The 19,115-nt window shown below is 36.0% G+C and overlaps 1 protein-coding gene across 1 annotated transcript in view; it reads left to right on the forward strand.

Moving 5' to 3' along the window:
* The window catches only part of LOC142233168 (SEC14 domain and spectrin repeat-containing protein 1-B), a 237,324-nt gene that overhangs the window by 114,576 nt on the left and 103,633 nt on the right, over positions 1-19,115 (forward strand). Inside the window, exon 6 of the mRNA XM_075303999.1 lies at positions 18,015-18,911. Within this exon, the coding sequence (XP_075160114.1) occupies positions 18,015-18,911 (897 nt within the window). The remainder of the gene's footprint in view (positions 1-18,014; positions 18,912-19,115) is intronic.

Here is a 19,115-nt window from a genome sequence, read left to right on the forward strand (position 1 = left end):
GAAGAGTGTTAGAAGAGGATGAAAAATGTGTTGAATTCGTATTATTAGTTGTATATAACGCATTAGCTAACATATTATCTGCTAATGTGGAATTGACGAGAATATTCGAATTAAAATAACCGGTAATAATTACGTCTTCATACCCCAATGTAATGGATTCTAATTTAATCTGAAACTAATCCAAACTTATTGTATTATTGGGTCGATAACTACATCCAATTCAAATCTTCTTAGAAGACGACACAAGTTCAAGAAACACATACTCTATTCTCTCATCGCTGGTAGATTTCGTACGAAACTTTGCCTTCAAGGCATTCCTCACAAATACTCGTATTGCAATCCCCCCTCCACGGCTTTCCCTATCATATCTGAACACGGAATATCCCCTTAAATTTATCAATCCATTGGGAATTGAGGAACTTAACCAAAAAATATTTTTTGTCTTCAATCACGAAATTAATGGATCCAATTAATTTTTAATTGAAATGCCTTCAATCACAGAAATGATAGTATCAATCACCAAAGTCAATTAAAATGTTAGTCGATCCAATTAAAATATTAATTGATACAACAAATTTTTGTGATTGACTTTTGTTTCAATTAAAAAAAAAATTGTTGAATAAATTAAATTTTTAATTGAGTGTTTGTTAAAAATCAATTTAAAAAAATGGTATGGATTTTTTTCGGTGTCAAAATTAGTAACCAATTACTATTAGAAGAAAATCTTCTTTGCTTTTGCAAGAGAGTGCCGTATGAGGAAAATACTTCTCTTCAGAAGAATTTTTGCTCATATCTGAACTTTTTTTTCCCAAAGTAAAGACAAATATTTTTGATATAAGAAATCGTCTTTGAATTAATTGATATATTGAATTTTTATATTTAAGATAAAAACTAAATATAATATTTTTTTGAGTATTTTTCATTTTTGGTTTAAAGTTTTTTTTTTGTTTCGAATTAAAGAAATATTTTGTCCTTTGAAGTATAAGTAATAATTTGGATTTTTATACCCTAAACCACATAGTGGTTAGGGTATAATAAGTTTGATCGGCCAAAAAATGTGCCTACCAGAAATATTGTTTTTAGACCCCATAAAATATATACCGATCGACTCAGAATCACCTCCTGAGTCGATCTAGCGCTTGGTGTCCGTCCGTCCGTCTGTCCATGTATTTGTTGTTCACAGGATTCCGGTCGCAATTATTAACCGATTTTGATGAGATTTGGTACAGGGAGGTTTTTGGGCACAAGGACGAACGCTATTGAATTTGGAAGAAATCGGATCAAATTTAGATATAGCTCCCATATATATGTATCGCCCGATTTCGACAAATGGGGTCACGTTGCGCTTTTTTTCAACCGGATCGTCACCAAATTTGGCAAAAGGTAATATTTTCCATCGCCCTTCAAGTCTACAAAATTTCATCCAAATCGGTTCAGATTTAGATATAGCTCTCATATATATGTATCGCCCGATTTTCCCAAATTTGGCCACAAAACCTTTTTTTTTATCAACCGATCTTACTCAAAGTTGGCTAAATATAATCTTCTATAGCATTAAATATATGTGCAAAAAATCATCGAAATCGGTTCAGATTTAGCTATAGCTCCCATATATATGTACCGCCCGATTTTTCTAAATTTGGCCATAAAACCTTTATTTATCAACCGATCTTACCCAAATTTGGCTAAATGTAGTCTTCTATAGCACTAACTATATGTGCAAAAAATCATCGAAATCGGTTCAGATTTAGATATAGCTCCCATATATATGTATAGCCCGATTTTCCCAAATTTGGCCATAGAACCCTTATTTATTAACCGATCTTACTAAAAGTTGGCTAGATCCAGTCCTCTATAGTACTAACTATATGTGCAAAATGTTATCGAAATCGGTTAAGATGTAGATATAGCTCCCATATATGTATCACCCGATTTTGAAAAATTCGCCCCTAATAACCTTATGTTTGACCATACAGGCCTGATTTCTTAACTGATCTTACTCAAATCTTGCACAAGGTAACCTTTTGTGGTATTAATCAAACCCGCAAAATATTATGCAAATTGGTTCAGATTTAGATATGGCTTCCATATATATGCATCGCTCGATTTTCCCAAATTTGGCCATAGCACTCTTATTTATTAACCAATGTTACTCAAATTTCAAATTTTGATGTACTGGCCGATCGTATTTATTCGTACTTGTAGCTCTTACATAAGAATATTGCTCGATTTTTACAAATTTGTATTTATTACCCACACTAATTTAACGATTTTCTCTTTTTTAATAATAGTGGCATACTAACTCCGTAGGTGCAATATCAACACAGCCAGTGCTGCTAGAAGTAGGGGAAATTCCCTATATGTAGGGTTTTTCTAATATTTAACGTCTTGTAGGGACATAGGACCACAATGTAGGACATTTGCACTCAACACAATTTGTAATAATTTTTGCATTTTGGTGGATCTAGAGGAGGAAATTAGAAGCCGGCAAGGCTTGATCTTTAACAATGTGTGGTAAACTTTATTCCTGTAGAGAATTTTGTCAACATTTTATTTCTATAGAACATTTTGTCAAAATTGTATTTCTATAGAAATTTTTTTCAAAATATTATTTCTATAAAAAAATTTTCTCAAAATTTTATTTCTGTGGAATTTTTTTTCAAAATTTTATTTCTATAGAATTTATTGTCGAAATTTTATTTCTATAGAAAAATTTCTCACAAAAATTTGTTTATAGAAACTTTTTCCAAAATTTTATTTTTATAGAGATTTAACAAAAAAGATTACTAATTTGGGTAGAATTCTACCAACTGTGGCAAACGTGGTGGTAATACAAATTTATATTCTAAGTCATATACGTTGCATATTCATGTTTTAAGATAATAAAGTACTTAGAACCATTTTTGTTTTGTAATTTTTTTTTTATATTTAACGAAAAATATAGTAGGGAAAATTGTTTGGGAAAGTAGGGAACTTTTTTTGTCCTTGTAGGGTAAACCGAACATTTTCCCTGGCAACATTGACTATGAGCAATAGTCAGATTGACACAAAGCACCCATAGACACGTACCCCTTAATTTTCTTAAATATGCAACTGCGGTTTATCTCCAAGACCTATATGTTACCCCACAAATGCTTATGATTACTAATTCTGTAATGGTGGTTTAGGGTATGATATAGTCGGCCCCGCCCGACTTTCTACTTTACTTACTTGTTAATCTGGCATTTATTTGAACGTGAATTACTTTATTAATATATCGCAAAAATATAACGAAAACTCGATAAATAAAATGAAGTGTATACAAATATTATCCTAATTTTAATTTTATTGTTCCCAGATTTAAATCCAGATAGGTCGCTATAGCTCGAAATCAATACCAAAATCCTTAAAGGAAGGTCAAAGCCTTTGGTGGGTAAAAATTCTAATTATGACATAAAATTCAAATTAGAAAAATGACTTTAATTTCAAAAATCTTTAAACCACAGATGCAAAAATTTCAAAATAATTTAAATAGATAAATAAATCCTTGTCCTTATTTTAAGTTTTTTTATTTTATTTTTAATCTAAAGATTAAAAATCTTAGTTAATTTGAAGATTATTACCCATATTCGTAATAATTTACTGACAGTTCATCGAAGGTAATGGTAAAAGTAGGTTTTATGTTTACGTTAACTTTTATGAATATGGGTGTAGTTCTTTAAATCAAAAATATTTTGCTGTTTTTAAAGAAAATATACCTCACTTCATAGGTATATGATTTTAACGGAGGAATTAGAATTTCAAAGTTTGTGTCTTAAATTTAATGAAAAAAGTTTATGCAAACTTTAGGGTTTTTGGTTAAAATTGTTCTTATTGCAATAGTTAATCCTTAAATGCACAAGATCACCAATTCCTCTGAAAAATATATAATATGCAAAATGGTAAAAAATAGTGGCTGTATCTTAAAAAATACAGTGCGCATTAAATTAAGGTTTTATTTAGAAATTATTTTGATTTTAGTAGAGAATAGATATATTTTTACACTACACAGTTTTCTTGACCAACATTACTTTCATCTCTGGTAAATATTATTTAATTTCCAATTTGTAGTTTTTTGAACTTTTGGTCAAAATTTGATTTTTAATTTTGACTGCAGATTACTCAGAAGTACATTAATTTTTTCGGAAAAACATATTTTTAAAAATAGCGTTATGATGTATTAATTTAGTTTCATAGAATTCGGTAAACATTTTAAGACATCTAATTGTATATTTTATATAATTAAACTTTAACTTTATTTCAATAAAAATATATTAAATTTAACATAAGATTAAACATGTAATTTTTTTCTGTGTAGTCTTCAATCATGTATCCCCACTCGTGCCATTCAATTTGGAACCTTCTTTGTCACGTAACGTTGAGGTAACTCTTGACAACTTGTTATAGCTTCATAGTCGATTTAATGTCGTTGCAACCGTCTCCATCAAAATACACAATGAGTTGTATTGTGTGTTACTTGTGGTTGCGCATGCGCATTACATTTGCTGCTCTCAGCTCAACTCTATCAACTAGCATGCGTACGTGTGTTCTGTAGATAATTGTTGTTGATGAAATAATGGAGATAATAACTATACTATAATAATGGTTTTATATTAGGGTATTATTATTTGTGTTTAGATTATTTATAATGTTTCTCGCCGTTATGGAGAAGTTCTTTGTTTTATTTGTGTAAAATTACGGCTAAATAATTGACAAGTGAATGAGTTCTAAACTTGTTCCAACTCTGAAAAAAAAATATTGATCTAAAATGAAAGACCTAAAGTAACTACTAGAAATTTTAATTAAAAACAAGTATATACGGCCGTAAGTTCGGCCAGGCCGAAGCTTATGTACCCTCCACCATGGATTGCGTAGAAACATCTACTGAAGACTGTCATCCACAATCGAATTACTTGGGTTGCGGTAACACTTGCCGATGGCAAGCTATCTTAAAACTTCCTAACACCGTTATATATGCCACATAGTCCATACGTGGTATATATTAAACAAAAAAAGGCCGATTAAATACGTATATAATTAAGTTTAAAGTTTCTATAGAAATAAAATTTTGACAACATTTTCTATAGAAGTAAAACTTGGAAAAAATTTTCTATGAAAATAAAATTTTGACAAAATTTTCTATAGAAATAAAATTTTGACAAAATGTTCTATAGAAATAAAATTTTTACAAAATTTTCTATAGAAATAAAATTTTTACAAAATTTTCTATAGAAATAACATTTTGACAATGTTTTCTATAAAAATAAAATTTTGGTAGATTATTTTTGGCTCGAGTGGCAACCATGATTATGAACCGATAAGGACCAATTTTTGTGTGATTGGGGATCGCCTATATATAACTATAGACCGATATGGACCAATTTTGGCATGGTTATTAGCGGCCTTATACTAACACCACATTGCAAATTTCAATCGGATGAATTTTGCTCCTCTAAGAGGCTCCGGAGATCAAATCTGGGGAAAGGTTTATATGGGGGCTATATATAATTATGGACCGATATGGACCAATTCTTGCGTGGTTGTTGGAGACCACATTCTAACACCACGTTCCAAATTTCAACAGCCTCCGGAGGACAAATCTGGGGAACGGTTTATATGCGGGCTATATATAATTATGGACCGATATGGACCAATTTTGGCATGGTTGTTAGAGACAATATACTAACACCACGGACCACATTTCAATCGGATCGGATGACTTTTGCTCCTCTAAGAGGCTCCGGAGGTCAAATCTGGGGATCGGTTTATATGGGGGCTATATAATTATGGACCGATGTAAACCAATTTTTGCGTGGTTGTTATAGACCATATACTAACACCATGTACCAAATTTCAGCCGGATCGGATGAAATTTGGTTCTCTTAGAGGCTCCGCAAGCGAAATCGGGGGATCGGTTTATATGGGGGCTATACGTAAAAGTGGACCGATATGGACCAATTTTTGCATGGTTATCAGAGACCATATACTAACACCATGTACCAAATTTCAGCCGGATCGGATGAAATTTGGTTCTCTTAGAGGCTCCGCAAGCCAAATCGGGGGGTCCGTTTATATGGGGGCTATACGTAAAAGTGGACCGATATGGCCCATTTTCAATACCATCCGACCTACATCAATAACAACTACTTGTGCCAAGTTTCAAGTCGATAGCTTGTTTCGTTCGGAAGTTAGCGTGATTTCAACCGACGGGCGGACGGACGGGCGGACATGCTCAGATCGGCTCAGAATTTCACCACGACCCAGAATATATATACTTTATGGGGTCTTAGAGCAATATTTCGATGTGTTACAAATGGAATGACAAAGTTAATATACCCCCATCCTATGGTGGAGGGTATAAAAAAAACATTTTAAGATTTATCCTTGACGAGAAGCAAATTTTTTGCAACGTAAAGAAAAAGAAATTTGAAGAAATAATCAAATGCAGGCTAACATAAAGAGGCGGATTTTTATACCCTGCGCCACACTATGGAACAGGGTATTATAAGTTAGTGCATATGTTTGCAACACCCAGAAGGAGACGAGATAGACACATGGTGTCTTTGGCTAAAATGCTCAGGGTGGGCTCCTGGGTCGATGTAGCCATGTCCGTCTGTCCGTGAACACATTTTTGTGTAATCAAAGTCTAGGTCGAAGTTTTAGTCTTCAATTCGACTTCAACCTTGGCACAAGTATGTGTTTTGGCTCAGAATAGAACCCTATTGATTTTGGAAGAAATCGGTTCAGATTTAGATATAGCTCCCATATCTATCTTTCGCCCGATATGCACTTATATGGCCCAGAAGCCAGAGTTTTACCCTAATTTGCTTAAAATTTTCCACAAGAAGAACAATTAGTACTATAGTCAAGTGTGCACAATTTTATTAAAATCGGTTCAGATTTAGATATAGCTCCCATATATAACTTTCGCCCTATTTACACTCATATGACCACAGAGGCCAATTTTTTCCTACGATTTAGTTGAAATTTTGCACAGGGAGTAAAATTAGCATTGTAGCTGTGCGTACCAAATTTGGTTGACATCGGTTCAGATTTAGATATATCTCCCATATATAGCTTTCGCCCGATTTACACTCATATGACCACAGAGGCAAATTTTTTCCTCCGATTTAGTTGAAATTTTGCACAGAGAGTACAATTAGCATTGTAGCTATGCGCGCCAAATTTGGTTGAAATCGGTTCAGATTTAGATATAGCTCCCATATATAACTTTCGCCCTATTTACACTCATATGACCACAGAGGCCAATTTTTTCCTAAGATTTATTTAAAATTTTGCACAGGGAGTAAAATTAGCATTGTAGCTGTGCGTACCAAATTTGGTTGACATCGGTTCAGATTTAGATATATCTCCTATATATAGCTTTCGCCCGATTTACACTCATATGACCACAGAGGCCAATTTTTAACTCCGATTTAGTTGAAATTTTGCACAGTGAGTAGAATTAGCATTGTGGCTATGCGCGCCAAATTTGGTTGAAATCGGTTCAGATTTAGATATAGCTCCCATATATAACTTTCGCCCTATTTACGCTCATATGACCACAGAGGCCAATTTTTAACTCTGATTTGGTTGAAATTTTGCACAGGGAGTAGAATTAGCATTGTAGCTATGCGTCCCAAATTTGGTTGAAATCGGTTCAGATTTAGATATAGCTCTCATATATATGTTTTTCTGATTTCGACAAAAATGGTCAAAATACCAACATTTTCCTTGTAAAATCGCCACTGCTTAGTCGAAAAGTTGTAAAAATGACTCTAATTTTCCTAAACTTCTAATACATATATATCGAGCGATAAATCATAAATAAACTTTTGCGAAGTTTTTTTTTAAAACTGCTTCAGATTTAGATCTTTCCCATATTTTTTTACTAACATTGTGTTACATCCTAGTGCATTAGCCAACTTAAATTTTGAGTCTATAGATTTTGTAGAAGTCTATCAAATTCTGTCCAGATCGAGTGATATTTAAATGCATGTATTTGGGACAAACCTTTATATATAGCCCCCAACACATTTTACGGATGTGATATGTTATCGAAAATTTAGATCTACGAAGTGGTGCAGGGTATAATATAGTCGGCCCCGCCCGACTTTTGACTTTCCTTACTTGTTTCTTCTTCATATGGGGCCGTTTTGCCGCGATTTCGACCTTCAAACACTCCAATAACGCCATATAATAGTCACTGTTGATGGTTTTTCCCTTCTCAAGATAATCGATAAAAATTATTCCATGCGCATCCCAAAAAACAGAGGCCATTACTTTGCCAGGACTTTTGAGTCTTTCCACCCTTCGGAGACGGTTCACCGGTCGCTGTCCACTCAGCCGACTGACGTTTGGACTCAGGAGTGTAGTGATGGAGCCATGTTTCATCCATTGTCACATATCGACGGGAAAAACTCGGGTGTATTACGAGTTAACAGCTGCAAACACCGCTTAGAATCATCAACACGTTGTTGTTTTTGGTCAAATGTGAGCTCGCGCGGCACCCATTTTGCACAGAGCTTCCGCATATCCAAATATTGATGAATGATATGACCAACACGTTCCTTTGATATCTTTAAGGCCTCTGCTATCTCGATCAACTTCATTTTACGGTCATTCAAAATCATATTGTGGATTTTTTGATGTTTACGTCGGTAACCACCTCTTTCGGGCGTCCACTGCGTTCACCGTGCTCCGTGCTCATTTCACCACGCTTAAATTTTGCATACCAATCAATTATTGTTGATTTCCCTGGGGCAAAGTCCGGAAACTCATTATCAAGCCAAGTTTTTGCTTCCACCGTATTTTTTCCCCTTCACAAAACAGTATTTTATCAAAACACGAAATTCCTTTTTTTCCATTTTTTTTTTCACAATAACAAAAGTTGCTTCACAAAAGACGCTCTATCTCACAAACTAATTGACTTACAGACGTCAAATTTTGACACGAATCATTTGAAGGTTGGTACTATATAAAAATTATATGCATTTAATACTAGCGACGCCATATATGTGCCAGACCGGGGCCTTATCAGCCATCCTGTTATTTCCAAATTCTTATTGGGTAAATGAATGGGCTGCTATAAAATATTGATATATCCCGAAAAGTAAAATATCGTATGTTTCGAACTGTTCAAACCATTTGCAACTACTTAGCACCCTGTAATATTTTCTTCTTTAAGGGCATTCAATTTGTTTATTATACCCACCACCATAGGATGGGGGGTATATTAACTTTGTCATTCCGTTTGTAACACATCGAAAGATTGCTCTAAGACCCCATAAAGTATATATATTCTGGGTCGTGGTGAAATTCTGAGTCGATCTGAGCATGTCCGTCCGTCCGTCCGTCCGTCTGTTGAAATCACGCTAACTTCCGAACGAAACAAGCTATCGACTTGAAACATGGCACAAGTAGTTGTTATTGCTGTAGGTCGGATGGTGTTGAAAATGGGCCATATCGGTCCACTTTTACGTATAGCCCCCATATAAACGGACCCCAAAATTTGGCTTGCGAGGCCCTTAAGAGAAGCAAATTTCATCCGATCCGGCTGAAATTTGGTACATGGTGTAAGTATATGGTCTCTAACAACCATGCAAAAATTGGTCCACATCGGTTCATAATTATATATAGCCCCCATATAAACCGATCACCAGATTTGACCTCCGGAACCTCTTGGAAGACCAAAATTCATCTGATTCAGTTGAAATTTGGTACGTGGTGTTAATATATGGCCTCAAACTCCCATGCAAAAATTGGTCGATATCGTTCCATAATTATATGTAGGCCCAATATAAACCGATCCCCAGATTTGACCTCCAGAGCCCCTTGGAAGAGCAAAATTCTTCCCATTCGGTTGGAATTTGGTACGTGATGTTAGTATATGGTATCCAACAACCATGCAGGAGTTGGTTCCTATCAGTCCATAATTATATATAGCTCCCATATAAACCGATCCCCAGATTTGACCTCCGCTGCCTTTTGGAGAAGCAAAATTCATCCGACCTGCTTGAAATTTGGTACGTGGTGGTAGTATATGATATTTAACAACCATGCCAAAAGTAGTCCATATCAGTCCATAATCGTACATAGCCCCATATAAACCGATCCCGAGATTTTGGAACCTCTTGGAGGAGCAAATTTCATCCGAGCGAGTTGAAATTTGGTACATTGTGCTAGTATATGGTCGTTAACAACCATGCTTAACTAGGTCCATATCGGTCTATAGTTATATATGGCCCTCAGATAAATCGATCCCCAATCACACAAAAATTGGTCCATATCAAGTTCATAATTGTATATAAAGGGTGATACGGTCAAAATTTGGTCAATATAAACTTGACGTATTTCTTTCAATTTTGCATTTAAAAAACCTGAGCACCCCTCATTTTGAAGGTGTGTGTGTGTAGAATGTTGCTCCTATTTTGATTTTTGAATTCACTCTTCAGTTGTCAAAATGCCATCCAAGCAAGAAGAGCAGCGTGTCAAAATTTTGCTCGAGCATCGCGAAAATCCGAGCTACTCGCACGCAAAGCTGGCAAAATCGCTAAAAGTTGCCAAATCAACCGTTACAAATGTAATTAAAGTGTTTGGGGAACGTTTATCGACAGCCAGGAAGTCTGGATCAGGGGGAAATCGAAAACCGGAAGCCGCTGAGGCGACAAAGAGAGTTGCCGGTAGTTTCAAGCGAAACCCTAACCTCTCTCTCCGAGATGCCGCAAATAAGCTGGGTGTTTCATCTACAACCGCGCATCGAGCCAAAAAACGAGCCGGACTATCGACTTACAAGAAGGTAGTGACTCCAAATCGCGATGATAAACAAAATACGACGGCCAAAGCGCGATCCCGGAGGCTGTACACGACGATGCTGACGAAGTTTGACTGCGTGGTAATGGACGACTAAACCTACGTCAAAGCCGACTACAAGCAGCTTCCGGGACAGGAGTTTTATACGGCAAAAGGAAGGGGAAAGGTAGCAGATATTTTCAAGCACATAAAACTGTCAAAGTTCGCAAAGAAATATCTGGTTTGGCAAGCCATCTGTACCTGTGGCTTGAAAAGCAGCATTTTCATAGCTTCCGGGACTGTCAACCAAGAAATTTACATGAAAGAGTGTTTGAATAAACGTCTGCTGCCTTTCCTGAAGAAACACGGTTGTTCCGTACTGTTTTGGCCGGATTTGGCATCTTGCCATTACGGTAAAAAGGCCATGGAGTGGTACGCCGCCAACAACGTGCAGGTGGTTCCCAAGGACAAGAACCCTCCCAACACGCCAGAGCTCCGCCCAATTGAGAAATACTGGGCTATTGTCAACCGGAACCTAAAGAAGACCAAAAAAACTGCTAAGGACGAGCAGCAGTTCAAGGCAAACTGGCTTTCTGCGGCGAAGAAGGTGGACAAGGTGGCTGTACAAAATCTGATGGCAGGTGTCAAGCGTGAGGCCCGGCAATTCGGATTTGGAAAAGCGAAAGTCTAACTGAATATTTTTCCTGAATTTTATACTAATTGAACTTGAAAAAGAAACGTAATTTGATTTTTTAAATAAACGATTTCACCGATTTACACGCGTTTTCCTTGACCAAATTTTTTTAGCCCCCATATAAGCGACCCATATTTCAATTCTGGCTCTCTACGTACAAAAAGTCCATATCGATTCGTAATTATTTGTAGACTTAACTATACATAACTTTTTTGTCTAATATATACCATGTATGGACCAAATCACAATTTAGAAAACGATGTTAAGAAGTTTTAAGATACCACAACCCAAGTAATTCGATTGTGGATGATAGTCTTTCGTAGAAGTTTCTACGCAATCCATGGTGGTGGGTACATAAGATTCGGCCTGGCCGAACTTGCGGCCGTATATACTTGTTTTTTACCTGAAATAGGTTAAGGATATATAAGAGGCTAGATTAAACGTCCAAAAAGTGGCACAGTAGGAATAGCCTTAAGTTCATTGCCTAATTTGGTCATAAACTGATCGCCATAGGCCTATGCTCTATGCTCTAAGTTTAAAATAATTCGATAAAATTACCGGCAATAAGTAAAGGGTGATTCTTTTGAGGTTAGGATTTTCATGCATTAGTATTTGACAGATCACGTGGGATTTCAGACATGGTGTCAAAGAGAAAGATGCTCAGTATGCTTTGACATTTCATCATGAATAGACTTACGATCTGCCACAACGTCGAATTTTCAGTGAATGGGCCCTAGAAAAGTTGGCAGAAAATCCGCTTTTTTATCGACACATTTTGTTCAGCGATGAGGCTCATTTCTGGTTGACTGGCTACGTAAATAAGCAAAATTGCCGCATTTGGAGTGAAGAGCAACCAGAAGCCGTTCAAGAACTGCCCATGCATCCCGAAAAATGCACTGTTTGGTGTGGTTTGTACGCTGGTGGAATCATTGGACCGTATTTTTTCAAAGATGCTGTTGGACGCAACGTTACGGTGAATGGCGATCGCTATCGTTCGATGCTAACAAACTTTTTGTTGCCAAAAATGGAAGAACTGAACTTGGTTGGCATGTGGTTTCAACAAGATGGCGCTACATGCCACACAGCTCGCGATTCTATGGCCATTTTGAGGGAAAACTTCGGAGAACAATTCATCTCAAGAAATGGACCGGTAAGTTGGCCACCAAGATCATGCGATTTGACGCCTTTAGACTATTTTTTGTGGGGCTACGTCAAGTCTAAAGTCTACAGAAATAAGCCAGCAACTATTCCAGCTTTGGAAGACAACATTTCCGAAGAAATTCGGGCTATTCCGGCCGAAATGCTCGAAAAAGTTGCCCAAAATTGGACTTTCCGAATGGACCACCTAAGACGCAGCCGCGGTCAACATTTAAATGAAATTATCATCAAAAAGTAAATGTCATGGACCAATCTAACGTTTCAAATAAAGAACCGATGAGATTTTGCAAATTCTATGCGTTTTTTTAAAAAAAAAAGTTATCAAGCTCTTAACAAATCACCCTTTATAATAAACACATTATAAAGCAAAATATCGATGATTTTACAGTTGGGATATCACAGAAATGAATTTCGGAAGAGTACATTGCTCACAAGTCAACTGCGTCTCGAGTTATAAACAGAGGATGTACACTAATAGAAAAAGTTTCGTTATATTAACGAAATGTGTCGTTAAAAGTCAGCCAATGAAACAAATTCGTTAATACAACGAATTTTTTCGTTAATATAACGAATTTTATGTCAATCAACGTAACGTTTCGTACTATTAACGAATAGTTTCTTTGTATTAATGAAAATGTTTCGTTGGCTGACTTTTAATGAATTTTTTTTTTGTGTACCAAAACTGTGCACTGAGGTAAAAGAAAACCTAAGACTACGCCAGAAGAAGAATTTGTCATACTTGACGATACCATCAGTTTTACTCTCTGTGCACAATTTGGGCACATATAAGTGTATATCGGATGAAAGATGTATATGAGAGATATATCTAAATTTGAGCCGATTTTGATGTTTTAAGAGGCTTGTAAAACATTCCGATCTACGGAATTTGAAGAAGATCGGTTCAAAAACAGGCCAATTATGATGAAATCGGTGATAAATATATATATAGCAGCTATATCTAACCGATGTTTTTCAAAACCTATAGCGATTGCCTTTGTCGCGCAGAAAGACTCTATGCCAAATTTGAGGACAATCGGACTTAAACTGCGAGCTGTACTTTGCATACAAAATTACATATATAGACAGATAGATAAACAGACAAACGGAAATCGACTCGGAATTTAAGTCTAAGACGATCGGTATGCTAAACGATGGGTCTAAAACTGTTTCTTCCTGGCGTTACACACAAATGCACTATCTTATTATACCCTGTACCATACATAAAGAAAATTTCATTAAAATTCAGCCAACAAAAATTTTTCATTGGTATAACGAAATAGTATATAATAATAATAGTACGAAACGTTACGTTGATTAACAGAAAATTCGTTATAATAATAAACAATTTCGTTGTAAATATTAACGAATTTGTTTCATTGGCTGACTTTCAACGACACATTTCGTTAATATAACGAAACTTTTTCTATTAGTACACAGTAGTGGTGAAGGGCATAAAAATTTAAGCAAATTGTATGAACTTTATTTTAATTAAAATTTATTTATTTTAAGAACTTTATCCTTAATATTGTCTATATTACGTGTCCTAAAATTAAGGTATCTTTCATATTAGGCCAATTTTAATACCCTCCACCACAGGATGGGGGGTATATTAACTTTGTCATTCCCTTTGTAACACATCGAAATAGTGCTCTAAGACCCCATAAAGTATATATATTCTGGGTCGTGGTGAAATTCTGAGTCGATCTGAGCATGTCCGTCCGTCTGTCTGTTGAAATCACTTGAAACTTGGCACAAATAGTTGTTATTGATATAGGTCGGATGGTATTGCAAATGGGCCATATCGGTCCACTTTTACGTATAGCCCCCATATAAACGGACCCTCAGATTTGATCTGATCCGGCTGAAATTTGGTACATGGTGTTGGTATATTGTCTCTAACAACCATGCACAAAGTGGTCTACATCGCTTCATAATTATGTATAGCCCCCATATAAACCGATCCCCAGATTTGGCTTGCGGAGCCTCAAAGAGAAGCAAATTTCATCCAATCCGGCTGCAATTTGGTATATGGTGTTGGTATATGGTCTCTAACAACCATGCTAAAATTGGTCCACATTGGTCCATAATTATATAAAGTCCCCATATAAACCGATCCCCAGATTTGGCTTGCGGATCCTCTAAGAGAAGCAAATTTTATCCGATCCGCTTGAAATTCGGAACATGGTGTTAGTATATGGTCTCTAACAACCGTACCAGAATTAGTCCATAATTATATATAGCCCCCATATAAACCGTTCTCCAGATTTGACCTCAGTAGCCTCTTGGAGGAGCAAAATTCATCCGATCCGGTTCAAATTTGGAACATGGTGTTAGTATATGGCCGCTAACAACCATACCAAACTCCATATCGGTCTATAGTTATATATAGCCGATCCCCAATCACATAAAAATTGGTCCATATCGGTTCATAATCATGGTTGCCACTCGAGCCAGAAAAAATCTACCAATATTTTACTTCTATCGAAAATTTTGTCAAAATTTTATTTCTATAGAAAATTTTGTCGAAATTTTATTTCTACACACAAAAAAATTTCACGAAAATTTTTCCAATTAAAATTTTAATTGAGTTTTAAAGCATATTCAATTAAAAATTTAATTGATTCAACAAATTTTTTAATTGAAACAAAAATCAATCACAAAAATAATAGTATCAATTAATTTTTTTAATTGGATCAATTAACTTTTTAATTGACCTTCAATTAATTTTTTAATTGATACTATATTTCTGTGATTGAAGACATTTCAATTAAAAATTAATTGGATCAATTAATTTCGTGATTGAATCAGAAAATTTTGTTAAAATTTTATTTCTATAGAAAATTTTGTTAATTTAATATATACCACGTATGGACTTACTTACAATTTAGAAGATGGTGTTAGGAGGTTTTAAGACACCTTGTCATCGGCAAGCGTTACCGCAATCCGAGTAATTCGATTGTAGAGGGCAGTGTTTAGAAGAAGTTTCTACGCAATCCATGGTGGAGGGTATACAAGCTTCGACCAGGCCGAACTTACGGCCGTATATGCTTGTTTTTTTTTTGTGTGGAATATATCCCATTTTACTGAAACTTTACGTTTTTTTATACCCACCACCATAGGATGGGGGGTATATTAACTTTGTCATTCCGTTTGTAACACATCGAAATATTGCTCTAAGACCCCATAAAGTATATATATTCTGGGTCGTGGTGAAATTCTGAGTCGATCTGAGCATGTCCGCCCGTCCGTCCGTCTGTTGAAATCACGCTAACTTCCGAACGAAACAAGCTATCGACTTGAAACTTGGCACAAGTAGTTGTTATTGATGTAGGTCGGATGGTATTGAAAATGGGCCATATCGGTCCACTTTTACGTATAGCCCCCATATAAACGGACCCCAAAATTTGGCTTGCGAGGCCCCTAAGAGATCCGATCCGGCTGAAATTTGGTACATGGTGTTAGTATATGGTCTCTAACAACCATGCAAAAATTGGTCCACATCGGTTCATAATTATATATAGCCCCCATATAAACCGATCCCCCGATTTGGCTTGCGAGGCCCCTAAGAGAAGCAAATTTCATCCGATCCGGCTGAAATTTGGTACATGGTGTCAGTATATGGTCTCTAACAACCATGCAAAAGTTAGTCCACATCGGTCCATAATTATATATAGCCCCCATATAAACCGATCCCCCGATTTGGCTTGCGAGGCCTCTAAGAGAAGCAAATTTCATCCGATCCGGCTGAAATTTGGTATATGGTGTTAATATATGGTCTCGAACAACCATGCAAAAATTGGTCCACATCGGTCCATAATTATATATAGCCCCCATATAAACCGATCCCCCGATTTGGCTTGCGAGGCCTCTAAGAGAAGCAAATTTCATCCGATATGGCTGAAATTTGGTACGTGATGTTAGTATATGGTCTCTAACAACCATGCAAAAATTGGTCCACATCGGTTCATAATTATATATAGCCCCCATATAAACCGATCACCAGATTTGTCCTCCGGAACCTCTTGGAAGACCAAAATTCATCTGATTCAGTTGAAATTTGGTACGTGGTGTTAATATATGGCCTCAAACTCCCATGCAAAAATTGGTCGATATCGGTCCATAATTATATATAGGCCCCATATAAACCGATCCCCAGATTTGACCTCCAGAGCCCCTTGGAAGAGCAAAATGTTTCCCATTCGGTTGAAATTTGGTACGTGATGTTAGTATATGGTATCCAACAACCATGCAGGAATAAGAAGTTTTAAGATACCACAACCCTAGTAATTCGATTGTGGATGACAGTCTTTCGTAGAAGTTTCTACGCAATCCATGGTGGTGGGTACATAAGATTCGGCCTGGCCGAACTTGCGGCGGTATATACTTGTTTGTAATTCGAGTTTCCCTTATTAGTAGACACAAAGTAGCAGCCTAACAGCCCTGACTAAGATACACTCATAAAAAAGTTTACTTATATCCAAAGATTTTGACCTTCCCGTAAGGACTTTGGTATTGATTCCGAGCCAAAGATGCGGCTTCTTTAAAATAAAGAAATTTTTAGCGACCTATCTCGCTTTAAATCTAGGATCAATAAAATTAAAATCACGATACATATCTCATTTCATTCTCTTTTCGCGGTTTATTAATAAAGGTACTCACGTACAAACAAATTCCAGTTTAAAAATCCAAATTATAACGGATACTAAAATGTAAAAAATGTTTTCTAAGTTAAAAAAAAAACTGTAAACCAAAGATGACAGACCCTCAAACTAAATCTTAGCATATATTTGAAGTGTTTTTATCTTGAATCTAAAGGTTCAATATTTCAGTTAATTTAAGGACGATTTCTTTAAATCAAACATGTGTTTCTTTATTTTAAGGAATATTTGCCTTAGTTCAAAGACATGCGACTTTAAGGAAGGGACGGTAATTTCAAAAATGTATATCCTAATTTTAATGAAAACAATTTTTGAAGCAAAGATCATAAACTTTATTTTAATTAAAATTTCGTTACTTTAAAGAAATTTGTCCTTAATAGTTTGTAAATTGCGCATCCTAAAATTTAGGTTGCGTAGTCTTTAATATCACGTAAACATTTTTTCAGTGTAACTTTATGGTTAGGAAATTGCAAATGTATTTCGAGCAATGAAAAGATTTCGTTTTATTTCTGGTGAGAGTTTCACCCACAGAAGGTTAATTAAAATAATTTATTGGGGTCAACTCAAAATGTAAACATGCCGCAAATGCCCAATAAATCAAACAAAAAGAAAAAGAAAAGAAAACCCAATTTTCTTCTTCTTCTCTTACAAAAGTTTATTTTAATCTCCCTTTCTTTTTCCCATTTGTATTGTAGGCAATCGTATATTAACAAATTTCAATGAAGTCTATGCTCCTACATCACCGCTTTCTGCCATTACGGCATGCGCATCATCGAATGCGAGTGCAACCACAACTTCAAATAAAACCAAAGCAAAATCAACCACAATAGCAGCAACAATAGCGAGCACAAACTCAAACCAGGCTTCAGCGTCAACGCAGCACGATCATAGTCCCCATGTGACTGCCGCCTTACACCACAACTCCTCAACATCGACTTCACCTGTTGTTGCAACCACAACAACAATAAGTGGGTTGCCACTAATTAAACTGCCATTGCCCCCCGATCTGAATTGTGAACGGGCACGTATTGAAATGCGTCTTAATGAAATTGAAAAACGTCAAACGGATGTGCGAACAGCCTGGTTGGAGCTACTGCAGTCGGTACGTGAAGCCAGAGAAGTGGCCACCCTGGAGGAGGGTGTGGCCTTTGTCACCAATTGGATTTTAAATACGGCCGAGCAAAAACTCAATCGCCAAACCAGCATTGGATGTGATGTCAAGGCCTGTGAACAATTGAGAGCGGTCCATGATCAATTGGAATTGGAATGTCGTGAAACCTATGGCTTCTATGCGGAATTACTATACAAAATTAGTGCATATGCTGGCAGCAAGGATACGCAAGCCTATCGGGACCTTCTACCACAAAAAGAATTTATGCAATTTGTATGTCGTTCGTTTGCCACCAGGTTGGAGAGGAGACGTAACATTTTGATTACTTCATTGAGATTTTATCGTCTGGTAACCGAATATTTCGAAAGAACCACAAATGTATTTGAATCACTAGTCATGGGGATGACAGGTGGCAAAATTGGAGATTTGACAGCGGCAACTGCAACTCTACAAAAATTGAAGAGCTCTCAGCAAAGTTTGGGTAAGTGAAGAAAATATATAGTTTTTGTTTTTTTTTTTGTGAAGAAAATATATAGTTTTTATACCCTCCACCATAGGATGGGGGGTATATTAACTTTGTCATTCCGTTTGTAACAAATCGAAATATTGCTCTAAGACCCCATAAAGTATATATAAAGGGTGATTCTTTTGAGGTTAGGATTTTCATGCATTAGTATTTGACAGA

This window comes from Haematobia irritans, chromosome 4 (assembly GCF_050003625.1).
Source record: "Haematobia irritans isolate KBUSLIRL chromosome 4, ASM5000362v1, whole genome shotgun sequence".
NCBI lineage: Eukaryota > Metazoa > Arthropoda > Insecta > Diptera > Muscidae > Haematobia > Haematobia irritans.